General features: G+C 38.4%; 2 protein-coding genes across 2 annotated transcripts in view; both read right to left on the bottom strand.

Annotated features, from left to right (window-relative positions):
- LOC133110178 (basement membrane-specific heparan sulfate proteoglycan core protein-like) overlaps positions 1-2,398 on the bottom strand; it is a 21,062-nt gene extending 18,664 nt beyond the window's left edge. Inside the window, exon 1 of the mRNA XM_061220084.1 lies at positions 2,375-2,398. Within this exon, the coding sequence (XP_061076068.1) occupies positions 2,375-2,398 (24 nt within the window). The remainder of the gene's footprint in view (positions 1-2,374) is intronic.
- On the bottom strand, positions 845-17,754 carry LOC133110176 (Fc receptor-like protein 5). The gene is made up of 15 exons (XM_061220082.1): positions 17,691-17,754; positions 16,479-16,772; positions 15,458-15,739; positions 14,971-15,246; positions 14,373-14,669; positions 13,359-13,640; positions 12,872-13,147; positions 12,274-12,570; positions 10,731-11,006; positions 9,673-9,783; positions 8,987-9,037; positions 8,366-8,434; positions 7,230-7,283; positions 3,027-3,071; positions 845-2,441 (listed from the first exon to the last, which is right to left on the bottom strand). Exons 1-15 carry the CDS (start codon positions 17,752-17,754, stop codon positions 2,431-2,433), a joined length of 2,685 nt encoding a protein of 894 aa, XP_061076066.1. The 3' UTR covers positions 845-2,430.

The raw sequence follows: 17,754 nt of genomic DNA, 5'->3' as shown, positions 1-17,754 counted from the left end.
AAAGCTGACAGTCTGCCCATTGACAGATAAATTGAATAAATGAAATGGGCAATAATTCAATAATTAAACCCTGAATTGATTATTAAGTTGAGATTTATCCGCTAATAACAGGTTTTCTTTCACAATGGTGCTGTTTCATTCTCATTTTTTGTTATTGTGTATTGTTATTATGTAAAGCACAAAACAGAACTGAACTGAAATGTGAAAATTAAAAAAGCTTAAATCAAACCTTAATGCCTGAAGCAAAACTTTTACACATTTCAAGGCTTGGACACCTCACAATTTTATAGTAAGCAGGTACGTTTCACGTTGTACGTCTGTCTGTTTCCGCCTTACATTCCACAGAAGCCATCAACCATTTCCATTCGCTGTCCATGCTGTCAATCGTCATTATCCTGGTCCCGCCTCCACCAATCACGTCCCTCCTCTGTTTACATAAGCTGTTTGTTGGCTGCCCCACGTGGGCTATGCTAGGCTTGGCGGCTCATTCGTTTGTGAACCCTGGCGGTGCATGTTGTGTTATCTGTTCTCCCACTTGTGTGAATGTGTTTGTCCGTGTATAGGCCCTGGGGCAGGTAAGACAGAGGCCTCTTATACACTGTTACTGCACGTAGGGGGAACAATTATTTAGACACCTTAGGAACGGGGTGATTGCCACCTATGTAATTTTGGTTATATATCATTTTGTTCAGTGAACAGTTAGTACTTTGTATTTTGTTTCCAGCTCTATTTGGTTTTGTTAATTGCATTGGTTTGGCAACACCCAGGTCCCTTGGCCTCGTACCCCATGTGTCTTTGTCTTAGTATATATGTTTAAAATCTGTAAATAGCACCTCCACTGTACTTTTTGTAAATACACTTTTATTGCAATCCATATTTATTTTAAGCAAAATACATTTATAAAAAAACCCACAAATATCAAAATACATTTTTGCCAAATTCACTAGCAGTCTGATTAAAAAAAAGTATAGACAACACACGTCAAAGATGCATAAATAATAGTCCTGTTTGACATTTGATCAATGACCATTCATCAGAAGTCCCTGTACAGAAATGTCATCACACACACATTCAGATTTCTTCTTACTTCTTACATACTTCAGCAGAACAGAATTGGTCCCAAGAGGAAATGTTGAGGAAAAAAAAAAAGCATAAAGAATAAATGAACAGAGAAAACAAATAAAATAGCAGTTTTTTCTTTTTTTTCTTATCTGGCTAACATTGAACTGCTGTATGAACTACAAAGTGTTCCATTCTACCTAAATTAAGTAAATGTCTCAATTATCCAAAGTAAAAACCAATTAATAGCATTTGGGTACAATAATAAATATGTCTTTCACATTTGAGATGGTGAGCAAACCCTGTCTCACTCTTAACTTTATAGCCTAGTTAATCTCATTTTTCCCTTTTCATAGCATTCCAAATAAAAGCTTTCTGATGCACAAAAAGTCCAATCACTGGATTTTTGGTTCTAAACTAGTGGCACCACCTATTGTTCGCTGAAGGAAATGCAGGCTTGCACGATGCAGTTTATTTAATATTGTGTGCTTGTACATGAAAACTGACACTAGATGATCATCAATATTCCCATTAAAACCATAATAAGCATATTACTTCAGCAAAAACATTACATGATTTGGCTAAGCAAAATATCTCCAAGTCTTCCAATTCCTGTTGGATTTCTCATGCCATTTTGTGAAGAATACTAAAATAGATTTTAAAAAAGATAGATTTAAAAAAGGATATAATCAAACAATGTAAAGAACTAAGGAATGTGTCACAGCTTGAATGTTCTAATTTCACATTTATTCACTAAGAAGCAAAAAGAATGAAAATAAATCAAGTACACGTATCCTACCTAAAGGTGAGCTATGCACTGCATGATATGTGCATTGGATACAGGGGCATCCTGTAGCATAGTGGTTAAGGTGGTTCTAATCCTGGTGTAGCCACAATAAGATCCGCACAGCTGTTGGGCCCTTGAGCAAGGTCCTTAACCCTGCATTGCTCCAGGGGAGGATTGTCTTGCCAATAATGTAATGCAATGGATAAAGCTATTCATGGGGGCGACATGGCTCAGGCAGTAAGAGCAGTTGTCTGGCAGTCGGAGGGTTGCTGGTTCAATCCCCCGCCCGAGCTGTGTCGAAGTGTCCCTGAGCAAGACACCCAACCCCCATTTGCTCCTGACGAGCTGGTCGGTGCCTTGCATGGCAGCCAATCGCCGTTGGTGTGTGAATGTGTGTATGACTGGGTGAATGAGAAGCATCAATTGTACAGCGCTTTGGATAAAGGCGCTATATAAATGCCAACCATTTCCCTACATTCATCTCCGAACCATGGGATGAAGTTCTCCTGCATTAAATAAAATCCTCACGCTTTCCTTTGCGATCACACCCATCTGCGATGTTCCCAACTGAGATGTTTTTCCCTTCACTGGTCAGCTAAAACAAATGAGAAATAAATTAGAGATTCAGATAATCTGAACAGAGTCACAAATGGAAATATGGCCAAACCAAATAATCTAAATACAGCCAAGATGAGCTATCAATGTCACAGTTGTACAGTTGTATCAATTGTACAGTGCTTTGGATAAAGGCACTATATAAATGCAGACAATTGTTTAAATATACAATGAAACAAAATGGTGAACATGTGGTCAAACATTTTTCAATGGAATGGTCAAACATTACAGCAAAAATTATGAAATACCTTCTGGTCCATTAATTATGGACAAATATATATTAACTCATGAAATTAACTTTTCATTAGTTAATGCATTTGTTAAAAACAAAACATATTTGCTACATGACATTTATACATGAGCAAACCATAGAATGAACGTATAATTAGTTAAACGTTGACTACATTAACTGACTTTTTCAATATGAATTGGCAAAAACGAATGTAGTTGTTAGCATGAATGAATGATGTACAAATACATTAACAGAGCTGTACAGATGAAGCTCTCAGTAGTAGTTAGTTAAGAACTACATGAGTTCATGCCCGAGTTGTCAATGTAACAGTACCTTTGAATGACGTGAATTCTTCCGGATCCTTTTTTGTTGGGAATACTAAGGAAAGCAAAGAAGAAATAAAAAGGTTGTTAAACATGTCAACATGCTAAGCATCAGTCATGATGGAAGCAAACTCGTTAGACTGGCAGACATCAGAACTCAAATTCAGTCAAGCAGCCTTAAGTCACTTGCTCGTGATTTTACAGACAGTGGGCCTCATTTATCAATATTTTCGGAAATCCGTGTGCAGAGTTATGCGTGAAACGAACTAACAACGTTCTCCAGATTCATGAAAGAGACGTAGACACATTTTTTTTTCGTATCCACGTGTGTATGCTGATAAATAGGCTAACAAGTAAATCAAATGCACGTGCACAAAATCTGCGATTAGCATAAATTCACGCCCCTAAAACACCATATATGGAATTTCGTCTTTTTAAATGGTCGAAAAGAGATTGAAGTTCTGTTAATGCAAGTAAAACAAGCCAAAAACATACACCGATCAGCCATAACATTAAAACCACCTGCTGAAACCAGTTTTTTTTTTACTATTAAAAATGCTTTAAACTGTATAAACTCAATAGTGCTCCAGGACGTGTAGATTTTTTTCATATTTAAAAATGAAAATAAAAGCCCGCCATATTAGAAATACATGGGATCTATTCCGACATAAATTTCACCACATGCAGTACCATGTAATTCCAACAGAGGGAAGAAGGGTGGAAGTGATGTAGGATTAGATGCCCTGCATTTTTTAATATGGCGGGTGATCTTTATTTCGTTTAAAAATTCTACAGGTCCTGGAGCATCTGTTATGATAGACGGCATCCCGAGCACCAGTGGCCTACGTACAAAGATATTTAAATAACAAAAAGATGACCGTTCCATTCGCATGCTGCTCTCAAGCGAATTGTCTGCACGTGTCTAAACCCGCATATAAGGTCAGTGTTCACGTCATGTCTTTGTGAAATTGTTGCATCCTGTTCGTCTTTTGAGCGGGTTTGGCAAGCCATTCGCTACCTGTTAAGCGCCAAGCCTGTTTATCGACCATCGTTATTGACTTCTGCTTTGTTGACCACTGACCATATGCCTGTACCACAAACTCTTGTCTGCTGTAGTTGTACTTCTCCCCCGCGGAGTTGGGTCTTGACTCTTGCACCGCCTTCGACTCCGAGCCTGCCTACCGTTCGTCTGCACTACTAAGCTTTCCTGGCTACTGGACTTTTTGCATAGTGTACCGGTTTGGAAACTGCCTTCTCCCTTGGTACTTTACTTTGGTTTTGGCTGGGTTACATGTGTATGAACTTTGCTTGTTTTCAACTGCTCACTGGACATTTCCCTAATAAAGCCCCGACGGGAGTGCGTTTTGGGTCCAACCCCCACATTTGGCTGCAGGAACGCATTGGCAAATCATAGAAGAATCATAGAAATCCAACCGGAGGGTGACAGCAATAGCCTATGGCTACATTTTCCCTGTCCGTTAGAGAGCCAGAAGGAGGTGTCACAAGCCTCAAACAAAGTGATTATGTGGCCATGGTTCAAATCTTCTAATAAAGCTGTAAATGTAATGTAAAACCATTGCAACGAAGCCCAATGCTGCGTTCACGTCATATCAGAATGAACGAATTAGCACCATCCGACTGGGAAAAACAGGAATTTATATTCAACTCCACTTAAGTATAAATTAATCAGGATTACCGGAATGAAACCTCACCCATTTTAATGTTGAATCCTGTTGCGTTTTTAAATGATATGAATAATTATAATATCCAATTGGTATATTAAAACAATTTTGCAACTCTAAATATATATTTAAAATATATATATGAATATATATTTAGAGTGGCAAAATTGTTTTAATATATATATGTGTATATGTATATATGAATGTGTATATATGTACGTATATGTATATATGTATGTATATACACGTGTGTGTATATATATATATGTATGTATGTATATATGTATATGTATATATATCAGTGGAGGCTCCTCCATAGAGGTGGAGGAGGCCTGGCCTCCCCAATAATTTGAGAGAAGAGAGAGATTTAAAAAAAACAATAAATATATTTATTTTATTTATTTATTTTAACAAAAAACATATTTTTTATTTTTTATATTCATATTATTTTAGTTTTGTTCATAAATCTAAATTTTCCCATGGCTAAAACCCAATATTGCAATTGTAAAGCAACAGGCCAGATTTCCCTATCAGTTTGTATTAAGGGAGGCCAGGCCAGGCCAGGCCTCCCCTAGGAAATGAGATTCTCATAGAAGTCAATGTAATGCATTTTTTTTCATGCCAATATGTGATTGGCCAGATCACTGAAAATGGGTGGGCAACGGAGGCCTGGCCTCACCATGCATTGTGTCCAGGGCTGAAAGATTGACATTTTGTTCGTCCAATCACATGCTACTGGTTCATTTGGAATCAACTATCCTTTCCTTTCCTATTCAACACAGAAGCCATTTTGAGAATTCGCTAGTCACTTCAGTCAAACAAACACTCGCCATAGTGGCTACGAGTGTCCTATCAACTTGTGCTTTTCAGGGAACACCCCTGGCTATCATCCCTGGAGTTTATAGCTCATTTGGCCAAACACTTTTGCTTAAAACTACCTCGGAAGTCGGCGAGATTCTAGCGCAATTTGAGCTCTTGGGCTGGAGATATGCAGATTCCAGATACTAGGGAGTGAGAATGACATTCAATAGGTCATGTTAGACACCATTTGGGATTTATTGAACAGTTTTATTTTTAATGTAGTCCATTTCGTTTTATTACAAGTCAATTTAATAATCTTCCATATCAAATTACCGAATTGTTGCTCTGTGAGGAAATTCACTCTAAATACGAATAGAGTGCTGCCCTCTAGTGGATAACGTTAACGTTAGATAAAGCCAACTGGAACCATATTTTTACATATTTTATATTAAATATATTGAATAAAACTACATATGATAAAGAAAGTGTTATCTTATCTTTTTTATATGCTAAACTTGATTAAATTGGTGATTACCTGTTGAAGCTGTAGAAGAATGAAAAATGTAAGCTAAACAAAATTGTTTTTAACTACATAATTAAAATTCCTGCCTCTTACACATGTTCACTTGGCATTTATATTACATCCAAATGTCATTTCTCAGCTTAATTATCAGGCAGGCTCATAGACTTACAGCAATGTCATTTCTTCAGGAAGGCACAAGGCTAAGCTCTGCACAATGAATTTCATCAGCCAGAACTTTCTGACTGTAGCTTACACTCCAAATAGTATGCCTTTGGCCAGCACAAAGACAGATAAGAGAACAGGGAACATTCCATCGCGAGTGAAGTGAGCAAGCGGAAAAAAATGGCCTCCTCAATTCTGGAAGTCACCAGCCTCCACTGATATATATATATATATATATATATATATATATATATATATATATATATATATATATATATATATAAAAACTATTTTGGCACTCTAAATAATTTAACAATCTTCAGTACTATGCAAAAGTCTTCGGCACCTGTGTAACATTCTGTACAGATAAGATTATTTAAAAAATAAATAAATAAATAAATGTACTATCCATTTTAAATTACACTTTAGTAATTTTTATAAGTGAATCAAATCAATATTTTTTGTGACCACCCTTAAAACTGCATTACTTCTCTGAGAGAGCCAACACTGTCCTGCAGTTCTATAAGACAATCAGCAGGGAGGTTGTTCCAAGCATATTGGAGAACCTGCCACAGTTTTTTAAATTAAATACAAAAATGTCTCTGTAAAATTGAATCATTTGGAAAATGAATATTTGGAAATCTCAAATGTGTTCTTTTATACTAACACAACAAAATAAACATATATATAATAAAGTCTATGGTGCCTAAGACTTCTGCACAGTACTGTATGTATGTATGTATGTATGTATGTATGTATAAAATATTCATTAATGGAATTTTTTAAAAAAAACTAAAAACCGCTGAAAATTTCCGCGCACAATACGAACAGCTGAGACCACTCGTGAAGTTTGTTCGGCTCCAAAAAAAAAAAAAAAAAATTTACATCTGAAAACTTTGATAAATCCCACATTATTTATGGAAATGCATTTCCGCTGGATTTACAGTGAATTTTGTTCGGCTCATATTTGATAAATGAGGCCCATTATCTTTTTGAATCTATTAAAAGGAAAAGGAAAACAAATTAAGAATGTGATAAGCAGTACCTTCCTTCCTCTTCTCCAGGTTCAGAATGGAGTAAAGCTCAATGCTGCCATCATCTACAAATACAAAGAAATACAGCGTAGTAAATAACCTAAATGTCTGAAATAAGCACTACACCGCAATGAGAATGTTCAATTCACTGGTGTGCTGTGAACAGAATTCAGGAATAGATTTTAGCATGGCATTATTAAATGATTGAGAAGCGCATGAAAGATGTGTTCAGAGATCATGCCTGGTCACTAAAAAAATGTTTTTGCCATGGTTGGATTTTCTTCCCAGACAGGAAACTATATCAAAGCTAACATGGTAAATATGATCTAGATATCGGAACCTAAAATATGACTGTAAAATATAAGTGTATTAATGAAAACTCTATCGTGGATGGTTAGAAATAAAACTATGGGCGTGTTTGGATCTGAACACACAAATTAAACTATGGGAGTGTCTGGATCTGAACACACAAATTAAACTATAGGAGTGTCTGGATCTGAATGCAGAAATTAAACTATGGGGGTGTCTGGATCTGAACACAGAAATTAAACTATGGGGGTGTCTGGATCTGAACACTGAGGTGTGTGTTGCACTTTCCACCACCGTAGCATTACAACACAATGGGCAGTTTGATGTGACATTTAATATGCCCATCCTGTACAGTTATTTAGCTGAGGGTTTTATCCAAAGCAACTAACAGTTGTTTAGACTAAGCTGGGGACAATGCCGACTGGAGCAATGAAGGGTTAAGGGCCTTGATCATGGGCCAAATAGATATATGGATTTTATCATGGCTTCACCGGGGCTTGAATCACCGACTTTCTGGGTCCCAGGCATATAACTTACTAGGCTACAGGCTGCCCCATGCCCTACAGGCAGCAGTGTGAACATGAAATCATTAAAGGGGGCGACATTGGCTCAGGAGCAGTCATCTGGCAGTCGGAGGGTGGCCGGTTTGCAAGGCATCCAATCACCGTTGGTGTGTGTGAATGGGTGAATGAGAAGCATCAATTGTATAGCGCTTTGGATAAAGGCACTATATAAATGCAAACTATTATTTAAATATACAATGAAAACAAATGGTGAATATTTGGTCAAACATTTTTCAATGAAATGGTCAAACATTACAGCAAAAATAATGAAATACCTTCTGCTCCAGTGGACTGTTGTACATCAGTGAAATCGTCAACGTCACTCTGCAGGTTTGCTGAAATGTCTATTTTAAGGCAGTGAGAATACATGAGATACATGACCGAAGTCACCGGCACATCACACTGTGGTATAACCCTGGTGGACAGCACCCAAATCTCCCTTCTGGTACCACAGCCCCCAGGAACCTACTGCTGGGGGCAGGAGCAACCCTCGTTTAAATGAGATTTCCTTTTGCCAGTACATGTACTGTACATTTGTAATCCTAAACACAGAATTCAAAATAATATAAGAATATCTTTATTATTATTATTATTATTATTATTATTATTATTAGTAGTAGTAGTAGTAGTATTAGTATTAGTAGGTAGTGGTGGTTGTATATTTAAAGGGAAAAAATGAGGACACTCAGCTCTTCAACAGAGAATTGCCCTGTTGGTAACATTATTCTAATGAATACTGAGTATACTAATAAATTCTAGGTATATGGAGCTTAAAAATATATGAGATGGCTAGACAGATATTATCTTGTAATGGCCTTGTGGTGTGACAGCACAAGATGTCTCACTGAGAGGTCAGAAATATTAACAAGGGGAAGCAGAGACAGGACATTTCTCACCTGTGGGTGGTTTTGAGAAAAACATGTTGCTTTGTGCTGTCGTCTTGTAAGCTGTTGAACAGAATGTAATGCACACACATGGCAGAGAGGCACGCAGTTAATTTAAGCAATGTTGATTTAACTTCTATCACTAGGAAACCAGATGCCTTAATTATTTTACCTAAGCATTATTATTATTTTACCATTAATCTTCCCATTAATAATGAAGGCTATGAAAGTATTTTTAATGAATCTTTTTATTTGTGTGCAAAAATGAGTGGACCATCAAGGGATCTTGGTTTCCTTTTAAGGGGTAATTAATTTAAATTAAGGGGGTTGGAATGGTTTCAGGGATAAATTAATGTATAATTAATGTCAATGTAAGGGATTTGTATTTCATAGTTTATTAAACTTGAAATGATTATGATTATACAAGCACAGTTCCTTACCCATTACACCACACTTCAGCTATATTCACTGTTCCACATTGTACTACACAAGTGTGGCGAGTCATCATTCAAAATACTTGGTTTTATATGCAGCATAAGAAAAGTAGGAGGAAGAAAAACATGTCTAATTTGGGCTACAGACAGTGAACTGAAGGTTGCAGGTTCAATTCCAAGGCAGCACAGTACCGGAGTACTCCTGAGCAAGCTTAACCTGGATTAATTCAGTATACTTTATCCAGCTGTATAAATCACACTCACTTGACTTCCTCGACTTCATTTTCATTCTCAGGCATATACATCCCAGTATAATCAGGATAATCCCCAGTAAGAATGAGCTGGCAACAGACACCAGGATCTTGCGCTTCAGAACTGACAGACAGGGAACACAAAACAGAGTGGGACCCCAAACCAGGCACATTATTATTAATGACTAACAATCTGTCATCCTATTGGTCAACGTCTAGGAGCCCATAGTTGACCATCCTCATGAGTGTCAAACTAGGCATGCTATTCTGACATACTAGACTGTTCGTCAAAGTGTCCTTGGGTGTCCTACACGCCACATCACTGATCTGTGATTATGTCACACTACAAGGGGTAAAGACACCTGTTTGTCGTTCCCCATGTTCATATTCGGGCCCGATACGGGAAACTGGCGAGAACATTTTGTCAAAATCTGGCTGAATTTGTGTTGTCTGATCCTGCCATTAGAGGCACTACATTATATAACTGTTGAATGGGAAACTGGTAGCCCTCACAAATTCGTCCCTTTACTCTTTAACCACTCATTTTCAAACTTTTACTCTTTAACCACTTATTTTCAACTTTTACTCTTGGTTTATCAAAACAATGTGCTTTACAAATGAGTTGATTGTAAAACAATATATTTTAACAATTATATCCTCAGATTTAAGATATTGTTAAAAAACACAACACGTGTAGTTCTAAACAATATCGCAATTTTTTATATCATGTTTTTGCAATCAACTAGTTACACATCGTAACACAGAGGTTGTGTAACTGTTCGCTCATGAGAAGACATGATTTTGAAAGTTTTTCTCGATGATCGTTTCAAACCACTTCCAAGGTCCAGTCACTTTTTTTGTGTTGGGTGGGACTATAACACTTGACTACTCTTTATGCTTAAAAATACCACTGTGCACTGCACAGCACTGCCTGGTTCTCTCTCTTTAACAGTAAAATGTATATTGCAGTGTGATTTCCTGTCACCATGAGTGCTTGCAGGGTAGCGGAGGAAGTGGTCTTGGGCGGGTCTCCTTTCATGAAATACCCCAAGAATAATGAGTGGAACATACCAATGTTGCGTTCTCTAAATCCTTCGCTGATCTCTGTGTAAGATGGCCTGTCTGTTCTGTTTCCTCTACAACTATATTCGCTGTTGTAGGAGTCGTTTGCTGAGGTTAGTATGAGTCTGTCTCTGCTGGGGTCCTGTAGAAGACTCTGTCCATCTTTGTACCACGTGTAGTTCCACTTAGCCGGGCTCCCATTAACCTCACACCTCAGTGTCAGACTGTCTGTCCTGAAGATCCCTGTCCATGGAGTCTCCAGGGTCAGCACAGCATGAGGACGAGCTGAAACACCACAGTAATTATGAAATGGTTCATTAGAGCACTGTGCTCAAATATAACTGATAATACTTCAAAAACCGGGGCCAAAACATGACTGAAAATATTATTCATAATTTGGCATTTGTATGTGTGCACTTTGTATGTGTGTGTGTGTGAGTGCAGACATACATGTGCTCACGTGCGTGTCTGTTTGCAAGCATGTGCGTTCATAATACCGCTATGATTCATTTTATTTCAGTTGTCGTAAAAGGTGAACAACAACACTACAAATAACAGTACAGAAATATACAAGCACACGCAGCCAATATTATGCCACTTCATGACTTGGCCATTGAGTGCCATAGGGAGGTATCCTGAACCACTGTCACAAGTCTCATTGTTCCCATGTGGCTTGGCCAAAACTGGGAATAGGATGGATAATTGCATTTCCAAAATGGAGGCATATCCAAGGTCGGCAACATAAAAGGTACAGATCTATGTTCTAGATGAGGAAATTTTATATAACAGCAAGTTTTATATATCTAAAAGAAAGCAATGATTTTTCATGAATTTAAGAATAAAAATAGATATATTATGCTCGATAGTGCCACCATATGATTAAATTGAGTCAATACTCTCTTGCTAGTTTGGTTCTTCATTTGAGTGCCAATATAGGTACCATATTTCATAAACTTCATTTAAATTGTTTTGGAGTTATTTGATTGGCTGGTGGCAGCTATGTTCTTCGAACATTCGTGGATGATCTATCTGGATCTGTGGCCAAGGCACTGGATACAAAATGTGAAGTCATTGGGTAATTTGATTTATGAGCTGTGGCCTGTGGAACCAAACTTTGGATGGATCCTTGGGTTGACAAGCCGAAGAGAATAATTAAGTTTTGTGATAATATTACTTTTTGTTTATTAGCATTTGAGTTATTAGCATTTTTCTGAATAGGATTTTGCTGAAGGTTGGTCTAAAGAGGGCGCATACCAAATTTTGCTTGATTTTTGTAGGAGAAGAAACATTTGAAGTGTTTAAAAAAATAAATTAAAAAATAAATTCTGAATTCATGGGTCAAAAAAATTAGGTAAAAACATGCCATATGCTTCAAAAGCTATAGCCCCAAAAAACATCAAACATTTCACTTTGTTCCTATAGAGCCACCAACTGGTCAATCGGAGTAAGTTTTGTTGACAGAGTAGCAGGTGGGAAAACAACATTCTTCCGTGCAAGCACTTTCAAGACAGAAAAATTAAGCCAGAAAAAAGAGCTAAATGTATTTTGTTACCAGTAATGTTGAGTTTGAAAGAGTCACTATATCGGGTGTGGAAAGGGCCTCTCCCTCTCCCTGCTCGACACCAGTACTCTCCCCTGTGTGACTCAGCAGCATGGTGGATGGTGTAACTGGACCCGTCAGTGCTGCTGGAGTCAGTGCTGGTTAGTGGTGCTCTCTGTGTTTCTCTGTACCAGAGATACTTCCAGCCAGCAGGATCTGTGCCAACCCTACAGCTCAGGGTCACTGTATCTGCTGTGAACAGCTCTCCACTGGGGGAGTCCAGGAACATCTGTGGTTTGGGTTTGTTCCCTACAAAAATGGGCAAAGTTTCAGGTGTTCAAATTCTCAAATTTCTACAAATTCTGAAATGCTGTTTGCCAACCACCAGTAAATGGAAGAAAAAGAAGAACACGGCTAACTGTCTGAGTGTGTTGGCCAATATGCATATTTGAATGACTCTTCAGGTCACTATTAATAAAAGACACAGAAGTTACTGAGTTCTGAGAAAAGGCCAACCTGCTTTGGAAGTGGTATGAACAAATTAAAATACTAGATTCTAATCATTTTAATGATTACTTCTGCATTTTCTATGATAGAAATGACAGCTTACCAGAAACTTTCACTTTAATTGTTTTGCTGCTGCCAGTATACAATACTCTTTTTTTATGCTGTCCTTTACATGTGTATGTTCCTGAGTCTGACTGATCAGCAGACAGGATCTCATAGGTGTCCTTAGTCGTGTCCACAGGAAGTTCTTTTTCACCTCTGTACCATTTATACACCCACACAGGAGAGCCTCCCTGAATGTCACAGTGCAGAGTCACGCTCTCTCCATTAAAGAAGTTTGTCCAACTCGTCTGTAGAGTCAGAACCACGGGTGGGAGCGCTGGAAAGACCAGGAGAAAAAGTACAGGATGACGATGGAGTCACAGAAATACCTGCTTCTGATGGATTACTTATGCCGGTCAGTCAACACCTATCTACACAATATTGCAACGGTAACACAAAGTAGACCTTTATAAATCCTGGTTATTACAGTTACAGAAGAACATAAAAACAGGTCTATGTAATTTTCATAGCATAACAACATTACTCACCATCTACAGTCAGTGTCACATATTTGCTCTTTTCAGTGGAAACAGCTCTTCCTGGTATTCCCCCTCTACAGTAGTATCTTCCCCTGTGTGACAGATCTAGAGCTGGGATTGTGAACTCATTTGTGCTTCTGGAGGATGCACTGTTACGAGACTCTCCGTCTCTGTACCACTGATAGATCCACTCAGTCTGCTGGCTCTGAATGTCACATTTCAGAGTGACTTTCTCAGAGGGGTAGAACGTCCTCCATGCAGGCTCCAGGGTCAGCACAGCAGGCGGTGGAGCTGCCAGAACAGGACACAATCAAACCCAGCACTGAGCCCCAGAATTTCAGCTCTTCACAAAAGTTTGTCTTTATAGTACTGTGTTTTCAGCAGGGATGCATTAAAAATGGCTTTCAATTTTAATAAATGAAGTTTTGTGATATTACTTTTTGTTTATTAGCATTTTAGTTTTTAGCATTTTTCTGAATAGGATTTTGTCAAAGGTTGGTCTAAAGAGGGAGCAAACCAAACCTTAGTAGATTTTTGTTGGAGAAGTGTTTAATTATTATTATTTTTTTATGAGAAAATAAATTCTGAATTCATGGGTCATAAAAAATTGGTAAAAACAGGCCATATGCTTCAAATACTATAGCCCCAAAAAACATCAAACATTTCACTTTGTTCATATAGAGTAGGGGTGTCAAACTCCAGTCCTGGAGGGCTGCAGTGTCTGCTGGTTTTTGGTGTGTTTCAGTACGAGAGATAAATTTCAGTCTTTCATTGGCTAAAGAGTCCACACACCTTGTTCTCAAGGCCTTAATTGGCTGCTGATTGAAAGGAAACCATAAATACCAGCAGACACTGCGGCCCTCCAGGACTGGAGTTTGACACCTGTGCTATAGAGCCACCAACCGGCCAATCGGAGTAAGTTTTGTTGACAGAGTAGCAGGTGGGGAAACAACATTTTTCTGTGCAAGCACTTTCAAGACAGAAAAATTAAGCCAGAAAAAAGAGCTAAATGTATTTTGTTACCAGTAATGTTGAGTTTGAAAGAGTCACTATATCGGGTGTAGAAAGGGCCTCTCCCTCTCCCTGCTCGACACCGGTACTCTCCCCTGTGTGACTCAGCAGCATGGCGAATGGTGTAACTGGACCCGTCAGTGCTGCTGGAGTCAGTGCTGGTTAGTGGTGCTCTCTGTGTTTCTCTGTACCAGAGATACTTCCAGCCAGCAGGATCTGTGCCAACCCTACAGCTCAGGGTCACTGTATCTGCTGTGAAGAGCTCTCCACTGGGGGAGTCCAGGAACATCTGTGGTTTGGGTTTGTTCCCTACAAAAATGGGCAAAGTTTCAGGTGTTCAAATTCTCAAATTTTTACAAATTCTGAAATGCTGTTTGCAAACCACCAGTAAATGGAAGAAAAAGAAGAACACGGCTAACTGTCTGAGTGTGTTGGCCAATATGCATATTTGTATGACTCTTCAGGTCACTATTAATAAAAGACACAGAAGTTACTGAGTTCTGGGAAAAGGCCAACCTGCTTTGGAAGTGGTATGAACAAATTAAAATACTAGATTCTAATCATTTTAATGATTACTTCTGCATTTGCTATGATAGAAATGACAGCTTACCAGAAACTTTCACTTTAATTGTATTGCTGCTGCCAGTATACAATACTCTTTTTTTATGCTGTCCTTTACATGTGTATGTTCCTGAGTCTGACTGATCAGCAGACAGGATCTCATAGGTGTCCTTAGTCGTGTCCACAGGAAGTTCTTTTTCACCTCTGTACCATTTATACACCCACACAGGAGAGCCATCCTGAATGTCACAGTGCAGAGTCACGCTCTCTCCATTAAAGAAGTTTGTCCAACTCGTCTGTAGAGTCAGAACCACGGGTGGGAGCGCTGGAAAGACCAGGAGAAAAAGTGCAGGATGACGATGGAGTCACAGAAATACCTGCTTCTGATGGATTACTTATGCCGGTCAGTCAACACCTATCTACACAATATTGCAACGGTAACACAAAGTAGACCTTTATAAATCCTGGTTATTACAGTTACAGAAGAACATAAAAACAGGTCTATGTAATTTTCATAGCATAACAACATTACTCACCATCTACAGTCAGTGTCACATATTTGCTCTTTTCAGTGGAAATAGCTCTTCCTGGTATTCCCCCTCTACAGTAGTATCTTCCCCTGTGTGACAGATCTAGAGCTGGGATTGTGAACTCATTTGTGCTTCTGGAGGATGCACTGTTACGAGACTCTCCGTCTCTGTACCACTGATAGATCCACTCAGTCTGCTGGCTCTGAATGTCACATTTCAGAGTGACTTTCTCAGAGGGGTAGAACGTCATCCATGCAGGCTCCAGGGTCAGCACAGCAGGCGGTGGAGCTGCCAGAACAGGACACAGCACTGAGCCCGAGAATTTCAGCTCTTCACAAATGTTTATATTTACAGTACTGTGTTTTCAGCAGGGATGCATTAAAAATGGCATTACATTTTAATAAATGAAGTTAACGCCTTGGTGTAATTTTAGACTGATTTGGTAAATGGTAAATGGTTGGCATTTATATAGCGCCTTCATCCAAAGCGTTCTGCAATTAATGCTTTTTAAATCCCATATTAGAGATCAAGACAGCATTCTTTGATTTGAGAAATATTGCCAATGTACAGCCATTTTTAACACAGGAGGATTTGTAACAGTCACAAGAGCATAATAAGGCATGCAACAAAAAGCAGTGAAGTAACTGGAAGAAATACATCTGGATGCTTCAAATCAAGAAATACATGAGCAAAGAACCAATTTATTTGCCCTTAACCTTGACTTCGAAATACGTGACAGAAAATGCACATCAATATTTACACAATCCAAATTAACATCTCAACATTAAGCTTGATGGTGACTGAATGAGGCCAATGCGTGTCTGCAAGTGCAATGTGCACAATTAGAAATGTGGTTACACTTCAAGAGTCTCAGTGTGAACAAGCACTTTTTTTCTGTAAAGAGACTGCTTTTTTCAACATGTTTGAGTTTAATTCAGTTCCCCATTTAAAAAGAGAACTATGATGTTCTGACGATATGAAGTGATAATGATCATATTCTGTAAATTAAATTAACATATTGTCTTACATGTCACTGTCAGAGTATACGGAGTGCTGATTATCGTGCGATTTTCAGCCTTTGCTTCACAGTAATACTGGGCACTGTCGGACTCCACCACCTGGTTCAGGGTGTAAACAGCAGAGCCTTCTCCAGTATAGGAGTAGGGTATGGTCTCTTCTGCTTCTCTTAACTTCTTCCAGGAGTACTCCCATCGGGTGAATGGATCTGAATCCTCTACCTTACAGCTGAGACGCACAGTCTCCTGTAACCACACGTCTGACCCTTGTGGATCAGCAGTCAGGACAGCCCGAGCAATGGTCTCTAGTGGAGAGAGATTGGCCCAGTGAAAAGAAAGGATGTGGAATGGCTTGATAAACAAGCATTCAGCATTAACAGCATGTAAAAATGTTCACAGTCAGCCAATGTTTACTTATTGATGAGCAATTTGACAAAAATGATCAGCAGCCCAACTTGCAGGCATTTATCAATAGAGCATGAATGTTTGTTAAAGTAATACATTTATTTATAATTATAATTATAGTGGCAGTACTTGTTTGTATTTGAAATGCTGAGTTTGTTGTGTACTAACTTTAATCACAATGTACTGTAGCTGACATTGTACTGATGATAGGTACTTTCCCCTTTGGTAAAAAAGCCATTTCCCCAAAAGAATTACTTGACAAGAATACTGTAAAATATCCTCAAATAAATAAGTTGCAAGTACTTAAAAATTCTTACCTGTCTCCTGTACAAACAAAAGCAGGACTAGGTATACTGGGGGAAATAATTAAAATGAGGATTATTCCATTAAACCAGCAGTACAAGTGTAGTGCACAGACACTTTGTGTCGATATGATCACAAGAAGAATATTTGGAACAAATACATTCTCAAAGCTTCCTTGTTTGCTTGACATACAGAAGGGCACCTGAAAAGCACTTTGCATGTACAGGAACCCTTTTAACGCTGCCATAGGGGGCACCTGCCACTCTAGTATGCTGTGTTTTCTTCTCCTACTTCATAAACAGTTTGTGTGTAAAATGAGTATTAAATGCACTTTCTGACTAACTTATATGGATTCCACACAACAGGATCATAATCTTATGTACACAATGACACATAATGATGCACAGTGCTTCATTCACACCTAGAATGCATTATTCCCAATTTTGTTCTAACTCTGTGTGTAATTTGTTCTCACTTAAAGTCACCCACAAGAAAGACATTTAAAAAAAACTCACGTGCTGCCGTGGTGAATTCATACATGTTCAGCTTTCTCTCCCCTGCTGTTTGTCCGACATGCAT

This window comes from Conger conger, chromosome 14 (assembly GCF_963514075.1).
Source record: "Conger conger chromosome 14, fConCon1.1, whole genome shotgun sequence".
Lineage (NCBI taxonomy): Eukaryota > Metazoa > Chordata > Actinopteri > Anguilliformes > Congridae > Conger > Conger conger.
This window is presented reverse-complemented; position numbering and strand designations above follow the sequence as displayed.